The 18,427-nt window shown below is 37.3% G+C and overlaps 1 protein-coding gene across 2 annotated transcripts; it reads right to left on the reverse strand.

The window, feature by feature from the left end:
* Positions 1-2,339: 2,339 nt before the first annotated feature.
* Positions 2,340-11,715, reverse strand: LOC108347427 (uncharacterized). Of its 2 annotated transcripts, XM_017586657.2 has the most exons (3): positions 11,341-11,715; positions 4,353-4,448; positions 2,340-3,908 (listed from the first exon to the last, which is right to left on the reverse strand). In XM_017586657.2, exons 1-3 carry the CDS (start codon positions 11,575-11,577, stop codon positions 2,649-2,651), a joined length of 1,593 nt encoding a protein of 530 aa, XP_017442146.1. In that variant the 5' UTR covers positions 11,578-11,715; the 3' UTR covers positions 2,340-2,648. The 2 variants fall into 2 exon arrangements, with proteins under 2 accessions (XP_017442146.1, XP_017442147.1); XM_017586658.2 differs by lacking the exon at positions 4,353-4,448 and having other exon boundaries at positions 11,341-11,713.
* Positions 11,716-18,427: the final 6,712 nt, after the last annotated feature.

Genomic DNA, 18,427 nt, shown 5'->3' on the forward strand with positions numbered 1-18,427 from the left:
AAGCATTGCATAGCATTCGTAAGAGTCAGATATTCAAAAGCAATTCCGTGTTCGTTGGGAGACGACTCAAGGTTACTTTAGCCCTATCTACCTTCTTGAATACTACTTGGCAATACTGAAGTTGCCTTGAAAAGTAGTATTAATTTGATAGCTTCAACGACAGCCTATCACCCTTCAACATTAACCGAGAGGGATTTACCTCTCGTCCTGCAACATGAACAGAGAGGGATTTACCGCTCGTCCTTCAACATGAACCGAGACCGTTTTACCGCTCGAACTTCAACATTTACCGAGAGGGATTTACCGCTCGTCCTTCAACATTAACCGAGAGGGATTTACTGCTCCTCCTTCAACATTAACCGAGAGGGATTTGCCTCTCGTTCGTCAACATGAACCGAGAGGGATTTACCGCTCGACCTTCAACATTAAGCGAGAGGGATTTACCGCTCGTCCTTCAACATGAACCGAGAGCGTTTTACCGCTCGAACTTCAACATTTACTGAGAGGGATTTACCGCTCGTCCTTCAACATTAACCGAGAGGGATTTACCGCTAGTCCTTCAACATGAACCGAGAGGGATTTACCTCTCGTCCTTCAACATGAACGGAGAGGGATTTACCGCTCGATCTTTGACCTAGGAGTGCTTCCTAGTGAACGGACTTTACCGTTCGGCTTTGAGAGGGCTTTACCTCTCTCCCGAGAGGGATTTACCGCTCGGTCTTTGACCTAGGAGTGCTTTTTAGGGAACGGGCTTTACCGTTCAGCTTTGAGAGGGCTTTACCTCTACTTTGAGCTAGGAGTGCTTCCTAGTGAACGGGCTTTACCGTTCGGCTTTGAGAGGGCTTTACCTCTCTCCCGAGAGGAATTTACCGCTTGGTCTTTGACCTAGGAGTGCTTCCTAGGGAACGGGCTTTACTGTTCAGCTTTGAGAGGACTTTACCTCTTTGCTTTGAGCTAGGAGTGCTTCCTAGTGAACAGGATTTACGGTTCAGCTTTGTTGTTCCTCCATGCTCCTCGTGGTCACCATTGGGTTTGATGCTCGACCCCACGGTAGATATTTTGCGGGACCGAGAGACTAACCTGCTAATGTGTCTGAACCGCTCGATCGCTTCCAAACTCCTGCTATTGGCCGATCAGTGTTGGCATAAACCGATCGGTCTCCTTCTTGACGAGAGAGGATGTACCTGCAAAAGATACTCCGACGCTCAAGTTAGACGTCTGATTTGAAGAGTCTCGGCTCTTAGTTGAATATTTAGTGAATGATTATCACTATTGAGTATTTGAGAGTAACGTAGAGTAAATAATGCATAAGTGGAACATACCTGACTTTCGACCTTGGCTTTGTATTTATTATTTACCTCATGGATCCTGAGTTGATATAAACCCAATAAAATATAAACAGAATAAGATATAAACAGATTACTTGAAAATCCGGTTGGTTGTTTATAACCACTCGATCAATATTTTATACGATACATAAAGCTGTTTTTTTTGTTAACTAAAAGATTAAAGGCTCCACCGAATAGATGTCCCATAGTGCAAGGTGGTAGCGTGAGATGAGCCTTAATAGTAAATGCTATATATTACTACTGCAATATTGAGGCGAAATAAAAAATCATAGTAAAAATTACATTTACAATGTAATGGGACTACTTCACCATCTCCACAGTTCTTTCTTTCCTTAGCCATGCATTTGTTTCTTTCATGCTTCAGGTTTTAAAACCCTTTTGCAGATTCAAAATATATCGTATGTAGTACGTTTCGGCACACATTTTTACAAGTAATTTTACAAAAGAAACAAAAATATGTTTTACCAAATTTTTCTATAAACTATCCTGTAAAAAATTGCAATCAATAAAAAATTAGAAAATTATATTTTTTATAAATTAATTTAAATTTACAAAAAAATCTGTTATCAATTTTTTCTCTATCATAAAACTCCTCAAAGCAAACCCTGAAACAAAAATATCTTAAGCTAAAATACGTAACTTACACAAAAATTAGTATGTTAAAGTTATCTTATTAGGGTTTTCAAATTTTTGAAACTGTAATTTTTGAGAAAAATAGTTCAAACACGCTATGTTGCCGATGGTAACAACTTTTCTACACGTCTGTACAACCAAATATAGACTCTTAGAATCCGGCTGAAATGACATTCTTCATAAATATGAATAATTTTTTATACAATAAAGTTATACATGAACTAATTTGTAAATCCTTTATATTAACTTCTTTACAAATTAAATTTAACTTTATATTAACCAATAACAAAATTACTTAATCTTTTCTTCAAATTATTTTAAGTGCACATAGCAAAAATTTCAAAGCAGACCCTCGGATTTCTTAAATGTTAAACACGTTCACTGATCCGCTCCCGACTTTGATCACTCAAAGGTAATTTTCACATTGCAGTAACATAAAGGATTTCTAGCACCTCCCAACATCCATATGAGCAAATTCCTACAATATTCAAATCTACCTATGAGAAAAAATAAAATCCCAACAACAGTTAATAACCACCCTTTTGGGAAGAACAAAAGTGGAAAATTTAAGAGAATGATTGAATCATCTTTGGCCTACCAAGCGGTGGGAGATTCACATTCTGAAATTGGCTGTGGGTGTCGCAACAGAAATATATTGGGGGAATTTTACACCGGTTTAGTTTCAGAACCACCACCTTCAATTTGGGTGCTGACACTTGAGCCTTGCTGAGCTTTTGACTCCAGTGATGGATCAGGTAACACCTCAATTTTTGTTTCCGCAGAAGGATTATCCAAATTAGCATGTGCTGTGATTTCTGATACTTGTGTTTGCAACAACTGGGGTTCATAACTTGGTCCAGCCATAGATATGGGTCCAGGCATCTGAGCAGCGGTGACACCTGTCACTTGGGCTGCTGCTGTAACTTGTGCTTGAGATAGTACAGTCATCAGGAGCTGAGCCAAAAGTACCTGTGGATCATTATCACCTTGTTGTACTTGAGCATTAATTGCATTAGACAGAGCATTGATGTCAGGAGGGTAAAGGGCTTGAAGACCCAAGAGTGCTCCAGACAGAGCTTGCTGCTGGCCTACTCCAGATGAAGCTTGGGGATCATGAGCACGCCTTAGTTTCGATAAGTGCTTTTTTCCAGTCATATGGCTCTGGTAAACAATTTGTGATTCACATTTAACGTCACACAACTCACATCTAAAAGACATGGTTTGTGCAGATTCCACAGGCTTTAAACCATCATTGGTTCTCATGTATTTACCTCCTTTTCCTCCTCCTTTCTTCTTCCGCTTTAATCCTCGGCCTCTAGCGGCAGAGCTATCCGTGTTTTTTGCCTCAGGTGCTTCAGAAGCCTCAGAAATGTTTCCTACATTATTCTGCTGCTGAGTTTCGTCCTCGTGATTATTAACTATAACCCTAGAGCCCATATTTTCTGCTGGGGATCCATTATTCTCAGACTCCTGAACTTGCTTAGGTTGATCTGTCAAATTCAATTGAGAGGTAGGAATTTGCGCATTCTGTTGTCCATTCAGAGCATTACGCCTTTGCAATTCTTCATGCATCCTCATATTCTTCTGATGTTTCTTCCCATTCTTGTGTTGCTCCAAGATTTCTGGAGTATTGCACTCAACCTTACAAATTTCACAGCACACCTTACGTGGTGCTGGTGGTTGCACTCGAGCTTGTTTAGGTAATTGTGTTGGCACAGAGACTGATGATGAAGGTTCTATCGCTGAACTAGTCCCAGCAGCAACAGGTGCACCAGCTACATGAGAAATAGCAGCACCAGAAGAATGAGATGGTGCGTGTCTACCACCTCCAACACCATGGCCCCTACCATGGCCCCGACCACGACCAGCCCCTCTAAATGGTCTACCACCCCGGCCACCCCTACCTCTGTATTGAGATGGTCCAGTCTGTAAATAAGAATTCACATATGAATTCAAGAACATATTGGTATGGTTACAGTAATCAGGTACGAATGAACGAGAAATTTGAGAGTAAATTATTAGAATGACAAGATGTGCACAAACGATATAAAATAAGAAATGTGGTAATGTTCAGATAGAGAAATGTCAAAGGAAACAGTTATAAAATTAAAATCTTTCAGTATTTCATTCAGCATTTTCATAATTACCTTTGACGATTTCATCTCCAAACAAAATATCATTATTATAAGATGAATATAGAAAATTATACTTGTTGATAAGCTATTGTCAAATTGTTTTATTATCCCTTCATTGAAAATTATACTTGTTGATAAGCCATTGTGACATGTAATTCCCTCATTATGGTTTAGATAACACCATGTATGGCTCGCAGATAATTTCTTAACTTTCTAACCAACAAAATACACCCACCCTTTGACCAGGCACTTGGCCCAATTCATGCCTATCTCTATGAGCCTCAAGATACTGTTGATCTAGCAATCCTTGATAAGTTGTCAATTTATGGTCCTGAAAATATCATCAACGCTTTCCTAAGTCTGAAACTGAAAAGAAACATCCTCTGACAAAAGAAACCAAACCATATCAAATAAAAGTGATATTCAATGAATAACAAAGAGACAAGTTTCTAGTTCTAAACTGTGAGGCACTGATTATTACTTTGAAAGGCCAAACAGTTAAGAAGAGAAACAAAATGTTCTGATGCCCACATCAGCTCTAAAGCAACCAGCAAAGACCCACCATCATTAGGCCTTATTGTGACTTCAAAGATATGATATGAGCCACAATAGATTGTGCTTATATATATTATGTAACTCCTGTCTTTATCTGGTCACTCTAGGGTGTTGTGGCCAAGTTTGCAGAATTCTCAACACCTTCTGAAGGTTTTAAATGAAAAGCTGAGGATATAATACCTAATCCAGTAACGACCTTTTGTCCAGCAGAGAAGTTCCCAAAAGAAGCTGAGGAAGCACCGCACGCTATTTGCTCTAAAAGCAAAAGAAAATCTTTAAAAAGCAAGTGTTGCAAAATCTTCAATCAGCCTTCTCCGTTTACTTCTTGAAATATTATTTTCCCCATTTTGTCAGGGAATTAAGATACCGACATATTGATGTAGCAGGGAATTTGTTGAATCAAGTCAAGGAGGAATAAACCATATTAAATGGCTTAACTTTGACTGAATCGATCTTATGTCATCTTGTTTCAGCTACACCGAAGCAACTTACAAGAGCTAAATAAAAGCCCCAACTGATTGGCATAGAATATAATACAACAGTTCAAAGATGTCACCGGAGAAAATATTATATACGAAGCGTTTGCTGTGTGTAAAATATCCTATGCCAAAGCCTTTATCTGAAACAATGACGTGGAAACCCATAGCTTTTGTTGGTTCTACTGATCTTCTTTAGTGGAAGAGATACAAGCAAAAAGGAACAGGCTGACCACTACTATAAATGTTACAATACAAGTTACAAATAAAAACCAGAAAAAATTCATGATAAATAATATCACAGTTTACAGAATGACCATCAATATAGGATCAATAAGAAACAAAGTAATTAACAAAATATGAAAGACGATGGAGAAATTAATATAAAAAGAACATAACAAAATAAATAAAAAAAAAAGCAAAATGTGAATTAGGAAGTCTGAGAAAGAAATAAAAACAGAACACATGGGAAAAAGAAGTGTCTTATAAAGTGTGAAAGAACAGAGGTAACTTTTCGTGGAACATTTTACCCCCAAAACACTATAATAGTGTTCTAGGGCTAAACATGTGTTTTCAAATGCTGTCATGGTAGTGCTGCTACTGCAGCTGCACCAGCCTTAATTGAAAACCACTTCACTCTTTGAATCCCGTAGCAGTTTCTGGATGCATTGAATGCCACTCCTCTATATCATAAACAAAATAGTTTTGATTAAGCCTAATGACATTAATTGATCCATGAGAACCAACGGACATGAATTGAGAGAGTTATGGGTAGTTAAGAGAGCTATTGACAGGAAGTAGAAGCAGTCTATGATGTCAATTGCGGCCAATCATGGATAGTGATCACAAAATTTGAAGCTATGCAACTCCAAAGAGTGTAGCATCGCAAGTTTGAAAGCAGTTGTGATTTTGAACCAACTTCTGCCCCTCCATGTCTGGGTTTTTTGCCACCTGGATCATCAGCAAGCTCAGTTGCCTATGCAAAGCACATGTATACGTGACTTGCTTTGTGGCCAAATTGATTTCTTCTGCAAAATTAATTCTTCCTTCTTTTCTCTGTGAAATCAATATATTTGCCTCTTTTTGTTTGGTAGTTTAGTATTTTTAGGCCTTTCTGTAAACAATTGGAGACAAAAATGAACAGCAATGGAAGCTGGAATGTTCATCACACTACTTGGGTACCGCCAGAAATTTTATATAATTTAGAAGTTAAACCCTTATTTGATATTGATTATAATTCACGACATTACTGTTAGAATATGAAGTTGGAGGATTATACCATTTTGGATTTCGTCCATGGGTCTCCTGTGTTGCAGCTCCTAGTCTTAAAATGTTATATGATTGGCTTGACCATCCTCATTTGTCAAAATTAGAAAAAAATGTTCCTGAATATAGGGGTCTCTAGACCTTAGAATGTGAGTCATGTGAACTAGGAAAACATGTTAGATCTACCTTTCCTAAAAAGTCTCAATCAATGTGTAATTCTAGTTTTTCTATTATCCATTTTGCTATTTGGGGACCTAGTCACGTCTCCTCTTTTGGTTTTAGGTATTTGTTAAGTTCATTGATGAGTATTCAAGATGTACTTGAGTTTATCTTATGAAAGATTGCTCTAAATTGTTACCCATCTTCACATACTTTTTGATTGAAATCAAGAATCAAATTAGTCAAGTAATCAAAATCTTAAGAAGTGACAATGCCAAAGAGTACTTTTCCTCCACTTCTTCCGTAATCTTAAGTTCTCATGGTATATTACATTAGTCCACTTGTCCTCATACAACACACCAAAATGGTATAGTAGAGGAAAAATAAACACTTGGTTGAAACTACTTGTACCCTTTTGCTTGGTATCCATATTCTTGTCCATCACTGGGGAATGTCATCTTAACTGTATGTTTTCTTATTAATAAGATGCCCTCCTCGAGTTTTCTTATTAATAAGATGTCCCTTTCTCCATTCTCTTTCCAAATGATCATATCTTTCACACCTCTCCTCGACTTTTTGGCTATGTATGTTTTGTTCATGACATTTCTCTAAGGCTAGACAAGCTTTCCACTTGTGTTATCAAATGAGTCTTCTTGGGTTATTCTCGTCGAAGTCTTGATCAAAGTCCTCCTGGACCCTCCTCTCTACATATTGATATCTTCCAACACAGGACCCCGATGGATAGTCCACTTCTCCAAGAAAATGGTGAATCCCCTACTTTAGATTCTTCTCCCTTGCCACGCCTCTTGGTGAAGATGATTCAAGTTGGCCCATTGCTCTCAGAAAAGGTACTCGTTCCACTCAAAACCCACATCCTATTTATAATTTTCTTAGTTATCATAGATTGTTGGCTTCCTATTATTCTCTTTTATCCTGTCTTTTGTGATTATACAAAAATGTGAATGAAGCACTTGATCATCCTAGATGGTGACAAGCCATGATTGTAGAAATGGATGCTCTTGACCATAATATTACTTCGGAGCTCGTGCCCCTTCCATCGGGCAAAAAAGCAGTTGGTTGCCAATGGGAGTATGTAATTAAAGTCGGCTTTGATGGTGAAATTGATCGGCTTAAAGCTCGACTAGTTGCAAAAGGGTACACTCAGGTTTATGACCTTGAGTATTATGACACTTTCTCTCCTGTGGCCAAGATGACTATTATCCATCTCTTCTTTGTAATGGCAACAATTCGTCATTGGCCACTTCATCAATTGGATAAAAAAATGCCTTCCTCCACGATGATCTTGAGAAAGAAGTTTTATATGGAGCAAGCTCCTGGGTTTGTTGCTCAAGGAGAGTTTGGTATGGTATGCAAATTGCATTGATCCTTATATGACCTCAAGCAATCACCATGTGCTTGGTTTAGAAAATTAAACTCCACTGTTAAAAAAATTGGGCTAAAACACACTGAAGCAAATCATTCGGTCTTTTACTGTCATACATCTCTCAGGAAATGTGTTTACTTAATAGTATATGTTGATGATATAATTATTACAAGAAATGATACTGCTATAATATCTCAACTAAAGGAGTACTTGTGTAGACATTTTCAAACCAAGGATCTTGGAAGCCTCAAATACTTCTTAGGCATTTAAGTAGCTCAATCAAAAGATGGAGTTGTAATCTCCCAAAGAAAGTGTGCTCTTTGATATATTACGAGAAACAGACATGATTGATTGTAGATTGGTAGACAGTCCTATGGACCCAAATTAGAAATTAACGACAAAAGAAGGGGAATTATTTCCGAATCCAGAGAGATATAGGAGGTTGGTTGGAAAACTAATTTATCTTACTATTACAAGGCCGAATTTGTCTTTTGCAGTTGGATTGGTTAGTCAATTCATGCAGGCTCCATGTGTTGGCCATTGGAATCGTATTGTTCGCATTCTAAGGTACATCAAAAGGGCTCCCAGACAAGGGTTATTATATGAAGATAAAGGAAACATTCAGGTCTTTGGGTACTGTGATGCAAATTGGACAAGTTCACCTATTGACAGACAGTCTACTATCGGATATTGCGCTTTCCTTGGAGGAAACATTATTTCATGGAAAAGTAAGAAACAAAATGTAGTAGCTCGATCAACAACTGAAGCTGAATATAGGGAAATGGTGTCACTAACATGGTGAACTTATATAGGTGAAACAATTCCTTCAAGAGCTTTCTGTGACATCCAGACTATGAAAATGTATTGCGATAATCAAGCCACTCTCCACATTGCATCAAATCCAATGTTTCACGAGAGAACTAAACATATACAAATTGATTGTCATTTTGTTCGTGAAAATTTGTTGACAAAAGAAATATGTATTGAGTTTGTTGGATCAAATGACCAATTCACAAATGTGTTGACCAAGTCATTAAGAAGACCTCAGATTAAGTTTATTTGTTCCAAACTTGGTACATAGAATCTGTATGCTCCAGCTTAAGTGGGAGTGTTAGAATAGTTACATCTATGTATCATCATTAGTCTAAGTAGGGTGTAGTGTGCTAAACAATTTATGAGTTGTACGTATCGTTGTACCTTGTTATGCACCTAGATGTCTAGTGTAGTCCCTTAATCTTCAATGTACTCTTTTATCAATTTTTCATTATAAATATAAGATTGTGAGAGAGATCTCTTAAGCCCTCTAGAAATATATTTATTTGTCTTAATCTCAAGTGTTACGAATTTGTGTACCTATAAACCACATCGAGCTTGATAGCTACGCAACTGGAGAAGAAAGACAACAAACTAGCAACAAAATAAAGAAAATAGTAGCATTCATTCAAAATAAAAACTTTATCCCATGTGACACAGGCACTGAAGTTAAATTACAAGACCATTCAAACAAAAATTTTCAGAGGACCAATTGGAAGCCAACATTACCATTTACATCAGACAAAATATAGGAAGGTCAATATGGGTCTTAAACAATGCTACCATGTAAATTAATCACCAACAGTTATCCCATAAGAATTTTGTAGGTCATCCATCCCACTTTTGAGTCAAAATTAAGAGCTAGAGTTGCAAGGCATAACCCACCCTCACACTCAACAAATCGTTATCTTTTATGATGGCAAACACCAATATACAGTTTAAATCAACCAAAAAACCCCTCCTACTCATTCCCAAGGTTTAATAAACCACTCAGCAACCGCAATTTCATTTGCAATGTCCAAGGTCTTTGAGGATTTGCCAACAGCAATGTGAACACAATTGTGGAGGCAATTTTGAATGAAAACTGTTGCCAGAAGACCACATTTGTTCGCAATTTCCCATAATATCAAGGAACACAGGAAAATCACGACCACTATGGTAGCTGCAGTTTCCATGGCAACTGTTGCCTCAATGAACACAAAAATCACAAACACATCCACAAAGACTTGCTAATCACAGGTTGACGAACCCCATTCCATTTCCAACTATCAAACAAGTCATGAACATACTATTCACAGCCAAGTCCACTGTAATAAACTCTTTTACAGAGTTAGTTTAGGGCTTTTATGGTTTGTTTAACAGAAATTGTTAAACTGTTATATCCCAAACTTTCAGTTTGAGGATTAGATGGTGTATATAAAAACCTTCACGGGAACTTGAAGGGGATTATTCAATTATTAGCTTGTATATCTATGTGTCTGAGTGCCACCGTAGGGAGTTTTGGAGAGAGTCTGTGTTTGGTGCTTAGAAGCGAGCTGGTGAGACTGATAAAGAATAAAAAAAATTATCACATTGGTATCAGTTTTGCTGCGTGATGATGGATTCTTACGAGCTCTTTGATCTTCAAGAATCAGTGAGGCAATCTTTGGAAATAGTAAAAAAGTCAATTGCAGACCTCACAGCAACAGTTGGAGCTTTCAAGATGACAAAGAAACCATTAAAGATGATGAGATACAGGTCGAATTTGTAGAGACGGCTGTTTCACTGCTGGAACAGTTTTCTAAGTTAGAGGGAATCCCTGAAACTCAGAAGCTATTTGATGGTTGAGTTAGAAAAGTCACTCAGGGTTAATAGTCCTACATCTGTTCAGGAGGCAATCCGAATTACTTGCTTACAAGTTCATAATCTTTACAAAAGCTATGTTAATTCTGGCCTTGCCTTTGGAGCTAAACGCTGGGTGGCACCTTTGAATAGACAGTGTGAACGTTTTGCAAGGCAAAGGCCACAAACATACCCCGTGGGAGCATTGGTGTGCTATCAAATGGTGGAGGATGAAGAAAAATGATGTGGCTGGCTGAAAGAGTGATGTTGAGCTTTTGTACTGCTGTTGTTGCTTCTATGGCAAATGCTTGGACTCTATTAATAGTTGCCAATGAAGATGTAAAGTTCTAGACCAGAAGAAAAGTGTGGATGATTCAGGCATACCTCCCGGTATTATGCTTGGAGCTTCAACTTTCTTGTGGTTCCCAATTTCTTCAAGAACCGTTTTTTATTTTTTTCTATATGAAAACTCAAGGAATCAGTGGAACATTCTCTTTAAAGAGGGAGAAGTGGAAGAATTGGTACCCATTGACATTGGTCATGATACTGAAAACTATGTCTACTTGCTTTGAGTTTCATTTTAGAAAAGATTATCACACCCACCCACAATTTTAATTAGGTCACGATCCATTCACATAATTTTCCGCATAAAAATTTCACAAGCAAGCTAAGAACATTAAAACTAAACAGAACAAATGAATTTAATCATAACATGATTAAGAATTGGAAGGGTTAAAGGAAAAATTTACCGGGGCGGACTCCGGAACGGTGGGATTGACGCCGGGAGGGTGAAGAGGAGCGGGTTCGGATTGGAATTGAAACTGACCTTGATGTGTGTTGGAAAAATAGGCGTATTGGGAATTGTATGCGTAGTATTGTTGATAAGCATAGGATTGATCGTAGGGTTGGATTTGGATCTGAGAAGGGTCGTAGCCATAGGAATGTTGTTGCTGTTGCTGCTGGTAGTTGTAGCCCGAATAATCCATCTCTGCAACACGCTATTTGGTCTGAGTTTCTTGACGATGACGAAGAACAAGAAGAGGAAAAATCAACGGACACAGGTGCTGTGTGTTCTATTCTACCTTATCGAACGCAGTGTTGGGTAGTCGTTTTGCTCGCTTTCAACACGGACACATAGCATTTATTAATGGCTTAATTAAATTTTAGTTCAAAAAATAAATTTGAGTATTTGTAGTTTTCTTTTTATCAAAAAGGTTGTTATATGTTTAAAATATTTATTATTTTTATTTAAAAATTCGTCTCTAATTTATTTGTAAATGTGTTTCTTTAGTTTAATTTCTTATCGCTCAATTTGTAAATATTGACTTAGATTGATAAATTGATAAAAATTTGAGAGAAAATATGTAGGTTGATCCAGAAGTTAAAATAAAAAGTCAAAAGCAACAATTATTTCATCTCTTAAGAGAAAAATTAAAGGAAAAAATACTTAACGAAATAAAAAATATATTTAACATTGATCAAAATAACAAAGACTTAATTAAAAATACCGTAAGGTATTTAGAATTTAAATAAATTTTAATCAACTAAATTTGTAATATTTAAATATTTAATTTACCAAATAGTTTTACATTATTAGTAAATAAAATATTGTCATGAAACTTTTAAAATAATCATTATAGAAATTAATATCTCTATTATATATAATAACTTTTAGGAAAATTGCTATTATTTTTTAGCTTAATATCCAATTTTGTTTCCAGTTTGGTTGACAAATCTCAATTTAGTCCCTCGTTAGAAAAGTGTTTGAAATGGGTCTTTACTTGTAAATTTGTGAGTCAAATTAGTCCATTCCGTTTAAATATAATCAAATAGAGTTAATGGGATGACGATGTGATAGTAGTTAGTGGTTACATGTAAAAATATAATTATGTGCGTGGTTACGTGTTGGTTAATTAGAGAAGAAAGAGTTTTATTAAAAAATTGGGTTTTTTAAAATCAATTTCTCCATTCTCAATCAAGATAACAACTCATTCAACCATCGTCATAACCATCTTGCCACTCACAGCTACTACCAACACCTTTTCACCAATGTCCATTCTCATCCTTCTTATCATACTTTTCTCCTATTTCCCCTGCTTTCAACCAAAAACATAACACACCAAAAACATATTGACAATCCCAACCAACTTATTCTCCATCTTCAATCCTCAATTCTCAAATCATTCAAACCTTCATTCTCTCTGCAAATTCAACCCCACCATTCATTCATTTCTTAAGCCTCTCAAAAAACAGCTTGAAACACACCACACACAAAAAAGAACCCCATAAAACTTCACAGACACACAGAGGAATAAAAAAGTTCAGTTTTTTCTTTAGTGTGATCATCGTTTTCTTGGAAGGACTCGGAGAACGACGACAATGCCGTTTTCTTGGGAGGACTCGGAGAATAAGCTAGTGGCGTGGCCAACCATGCCATGATGCCTTGGAATTTGAGAACGAGAGAAACCCCAACCAAGCTCGGTGGAGGTGTAGGCGGTGACTAGGGGCTTAGTCTCCAATGGCAGCGGCGCCATAGAGAGAGAAACCCCAACCAAGAGTTTGGCCTCGCATTCATGACCAGAGTTGAACCCAATAGGAGTGGACCAGAGTGGCGTCTCCATCGTTCCTGGTGAGCGTTACAGAGTTGAAAAGGAGGAGAGAAACCCTAACGTTTGGAAGAAAAGAAAACTCTGGCCGCAACAAGCGTTGTCGGCGACAATCCCGGCGACAACGCAGTTGCAACGACGACTCTGGCAGCGGAGAATGGTGGGAGGCACGACGGTGAAAGCGCAGCGCGGAGAGGCGAGAGTAGAGGTTGGCGCGACGGTCGGCGGTGACTCTGGCGACGATCGGAGTCGCCGGCGACAGTTTTGGCCAGCCAGTGGGATGCGCAGCGGGGTTGGGCTGATGGAAGGTAGGGCTGCCACGGTTGGGAGTGAAGAAGAGACTCTAAACTTTGTCCCAAGAGAGAAAAAAGAAGAAACCCTAGTTTCTAATCTGAAGAAGCTTTGGGCCTATGCACCAAAACTCTTTCTTCTCTAATTAACTCTAATTAACCAACACATAAGCATGCACATAATTATATTTTTACATATAACCACTAACTACTGCCACATCATCATATCATAAATTCTCTTTACATTTACCAATACGTTTTATTTACTTCAATATCACACTTTTTTGTTAGGTAAAAATTCGGTTTTTGGAAAACTGAATTCATATATATATATATATATATATATATATATATATATATATATATATATATATATATATTCTATAATCTTAGGTTAGAATTCGACTTCTGGAAATCTTTAAGCATATACAGAAAAGCACCTAAATGATCTTTCTCCTCAACAATTCAATGGCCTAATGTGTTTATTGGTGTACTAAACACCACTCATGACCATTAAACTCACTCAGCCATCTAAAATACGAAACATGAAACAATAACTTCAAAGTAAACTCATTTAGGAAGCTTAGAAAAACATTTTTTTTTGGAAATTAAATACATCTTGTACAATGGTCTAAAAATGATGAGTTGATATTCATTTGAAAGGTCTTTGAGTCTATATTCCAACAAAACAAGAATAAACTCATTTGGAGTTTGGTGGAGAAAGTTAAGAGCAAAACAACCATGAAAGGTCATAGTTGGCAGGAATATATAAAATGTTAACTTTAAGAAATTAACTGCACCTACTCAGATGTCCAAAAATTACAAATTAGTATTCGTTGGAAAGCTTCTTGAGTCTATTTTCTAATAAAGAAAGAATCGCATCATTTGGAGGTCAATGGAAACAGTTATCATTAAAATAACGAGTAAAGGTTAAAGTTGACAGCATGTTATCTTTGTCATGACACCAACATTGGGTCTTTCCTCAACCAAGAACTGCCCAAAATCCAGTTTTCAAGCTCTACTCACACTTAACCATTAAAAATAACTCTCATCCATTCAAGAAATATGAAAAAATTACGTAAAATGTCTTTGGCTACATATGTGCCCATAGTTGGCTCCTACAACACAAGTTTTTGTACAAAACCTAATTTTTGTTCGTGTAATCGTTTACAGGGTCCTTGTAATCGATTACAATGGCCAAAAAGGCCTACACTTAATTACCAAGGCATAATTTTAAAGCTCTTTGAGTCTAGATTCCAATAAAACAAGAATAAATTCATTTGGAGTTCGGTGGAGAAAGTTATGAGCAAAATAATAAGCAAATGTCAGAGTTGGCAAGAATATATAAAGCGTTAACTTTAAGGAATCAACTACCTACTTAGATGTCCAAAAATTACAAATTAGTAGTCATTGGAAAACTTCTTGAGTCTAGTTTGTAATAAAAAAAGAATGACATCATTTGGTGGTCGGTGGGAAAAGTTATCATTAAAATAATTGTCTTGCATAATAATGTCTGAAACACAGTTGACATTATGACTACATCGAACATTAAAAGTAGTAGTTAACTAATCATTCGCCATAGTGGTGTCCAGTTGCACAACGTGGTCGCCGCCTATTCTTAGTTGGATTTCTCCTTCCATGTGGAGGTCTAGGTGGTTCTTCCTGTGAAGGTTGTCGTTGAATATGTTCTTCACCTTCATCTCATCCATAAGTAGCAAAGGAAGTACCTATTTCGTTATGGCTTTCAACAAAATAAAACGAGTTATCATAAGGTCCCCCAACAGTGTGGGGTCGAAGGTGGAGTAGGGCATAAGTTCCAAACAAGCTTGGCATGCCTAGATCCGAGAATGATGAAATGGAATGCCTTCTTGCATCCATACTTGCCTCTGCATGAGAAGTGTTTTCATGGTCCCTACTGTGATGGTATTCAAGAGAATGAAGATGTGTCGATGTCGAGGCACGATGCATCCTAGGGTCATTCAACATTTGTGGAATGGACAAAAACAAAATTGCATTCTCAAAATACCAAGACATGTACTTGCTTGTATGGACAAGTGGCCCTAGAACTGGAATTCCCATCAATGTTAGGTCACGCCTATTGTTCCATACGTCTATCCATTGGGCATGTCTAGTAACCCAATTCTCATCTTGTCCGCCCCTCATATCAACTTTATGGAGGTCATCAAGATTGTTTGGTAATTTAGGAACATGTTGTGATAGGTGAAATTGTAACTTGACCCGGTCTAACTGGTGTCATTCAACAATTGCAAAACAAATTAAAGTTGTGCATGACGTCCACAATGCCTGATCTCTGTAAGCTTGGGCATGAATAATTGACTCTAATTCCTCATACGGAGCCCATGTAAATTGCTTCAATGGACCATTATTGTCTGATTCATTTTTTTATCAAAAAATATTTGAATGACAAATACAATGTTACCTGGTTGTGTTCTATATGGTCTAGCCCTGATCGGTATCCGATTAAATCATTGTAGGGGACATTTCGAAAGGTCAAAACACGACCTCCGCTCCATTGGCATACAAGTGAGAAACTAAATTGCAGTCGCGAAATTGGTGCAATAAAGGGCATACAAAACCATGCCCATGATTGTAACAACGATGCACAACTACCCATGGTCTTTGAATGTCGATCTGTTGCTCTATACATCTCTCTGTACAACACAGCTAAACAAGCAGACTCCCAACTATATCGTCGAGTTCTATGAAGATTACTTAAGAAATTCAAGTACATTAAGTATACTTTATTACCTGTTTTATGAGGCATAAGAACCCCTCCAATTAGTCCTAATATATATGCCCTTGCATGGGCCTGTATTTCGTCGAGACTTGAGTCGTCATGTACATGCAACATATTTTCTCGCAACCACTTTAGCTTCACCGTAGATCCAACAAAGGACTCCCCCTTAATCGGTGTAATCCCTAACAACGTATCACACATATCTTCCCAATCAAATATTGTAGGTCCAATTACTGAAGGATCATCAACTTTAAGCCCCAATTGTAGTGACACATCTTGCAAGGTAATTGTGCATTCTCTAGTTGGAAGATGAAAAGTATATGTCTCAAGCCTCCACCTTTCGACCAACGTTGTAATTAACCCGTGATCTACTTTTAAGTGTCTCAATTTAGATACAACACCAAACCCAACTTCCTCTATAACAAGAGCAACTACAACATGTGGTTCAGGCATCGAATGGCAGTATGAAGACATAATGCTGCCCTCTGCATCCTAAAATTAAACAAAAAAAGAAAGTTTAGGACAAAAGTTAATTGGAATTTAAGTTTCTGAAAAACAAAAATAGCATACCATGGATGCAATATATGCAGCTCTGTGTTTTTCTTTCCTCCACAACAACATCTTTGAAGTGTTTTGGTCGTCTAGGATTTAATTGATGGCAATAATATCAATATGTGATGATGTTATGAACAACCACAATTGGAGATATATGTAGACAATTGCTCACTACATGAATTCAATGTCATCAGTTGGATTAAAGTTATAAAAAAAGATGACAATCTCTTACTTCAACAAATTACCATGCCTACTACAAGCCATGCAAACTTTTCTTCCCGGCTTTGTGTACAAATTGAAAACACAACCAATTATTGATGGCCAAGAGATCCGTCAACAAACAATATTTCAAAAGACTTTTCTGGACCTTCAAACCTTGTGTTGATGGATTCCCATATTGCAAACTGTTGGTGCAAGTGGAAGGAACATTCCTATACGGAAGATATAGGGGGACACTTTTGGTGGCTGTGGCACAAGATGGGAGAAACAACATACTCCCCATTGCTTTTGCTATAGTTGAGGGTGAAACAACAGACGCTTGGTTGTTTTTTCTAAAAAACCTTAGGAGACATGTCACACCTCAACAAAACTTGTGCTTAATTTCATATCGCCACAACTTCATTAGTTAAGCATTCAACAGACCAACTAGTGGGTGGACAGAAGGAAAATGTGTGCATGTGTATTGCATTCGACACATTGCACAAAATTTCACCTGAAGATTCAGGGATACAAGTTTGAAGAAGGACCTTGTCAACATGGGTAACTACTTCTTTTTAAAAATCTTTAACCAATTAAATGTCGTCTTTATTATTCTTCGTTATCCGTAATCATTACTATTTTCTTAAATATTTTTGTAGCATATGCAATGACTGAGCCGTGATGTAACTATTACTACAATATCATTAGGGAAAATAATCCCGAAGCAGCAGCTTGGATTGATCAAATTCTAAGACAACAATTCACACTTGCGTATGATGAAGACAGAAGATGAGGTCACCTAACAACAAATCTAGCCGAAGCAATTAACTCAGTCTTGAAGAAGACAAGAAATTTACCAATCTCCTCCATAGTATTGGCCACATACACAAGATGCAACTCTTTTTTCACATAAAGAGGGAAACAAATAAATGAAATGATTAGTGTTGATCATGTCTATTCTGAAAAAGCCACGAAGGTCCTACAGGATGCTGATTCAAAATCAAACACCCATAGGGTTGTTGAATTTGATAGAAATAAAACAAGATTCAGAGTTGAGGATATGGTAAACCCAAGACAAATACGACCTGCAGGAAAATTTGTTGTCAGATTGGATGAACGATGGTGTGATTGTGGCAAGTTTCAAAAGATTCATCTACCGTGTTCACATGTCTTAGCAGCTTGCAAACATGCTCATCATGACTTTAACATTTACATCAGTCCCTACTATAGGTTGGATGTCATCATGAAAGTGTATAATAATATGTTTGGGGAGCTACGACATGAAGAATATTGACCACCATACCAAGGCATAGAAATTTGGCCTCATTCAGCCACAAAAAGGAATGCAAAGGGTCGACCAAAATCATCCATAATCAGGACTGAAATAGACAACACATCCATGAAATTGCTCATACTGTCAAACCCCTGG

The sequence above is a fragment of the Vigna angularis genome, chromosome 9, assembly GCF_016808095.1.
Source record: "Vigna angularis cultivar LongXiaoDou No.4 chromosome 9, ASM1680809v1, whole genome shotgun sequence".
NCBI lineage: Eukaryota > Viridiplantae > Streptophyta > Magnoliopsida > Fabales > Fabaceae > Vigna > Vigna angularis.

What these genes read in the sequence shown, in the direction of transcription:
- LOC108347427 (XM_017586657.2), bottom strand. Translation starts at nt 11,577, where the DNA reads ATGGATTATTCGGGCTACAACTACCAGCAGCAACAGCAACAACATTCC. An exon ending in CCGTTCCGGAGTCCGCCCCG is followed by an intron (nt 4,449 to 11,340) that starts GTAAATTTTTCC and finishes TGATATTTTCAG; the next exon opens with GACCATAAATTGACAACTTA. An exon ending in GCCAAGTGCCTGGTCAAAGG is followed by an intron (nt 3,909 to 4,352) that starts GTGGGTGTATTT and finishes TCTTATTTACAG; the next exon opens with ACTGGACCATCTCAATACAG.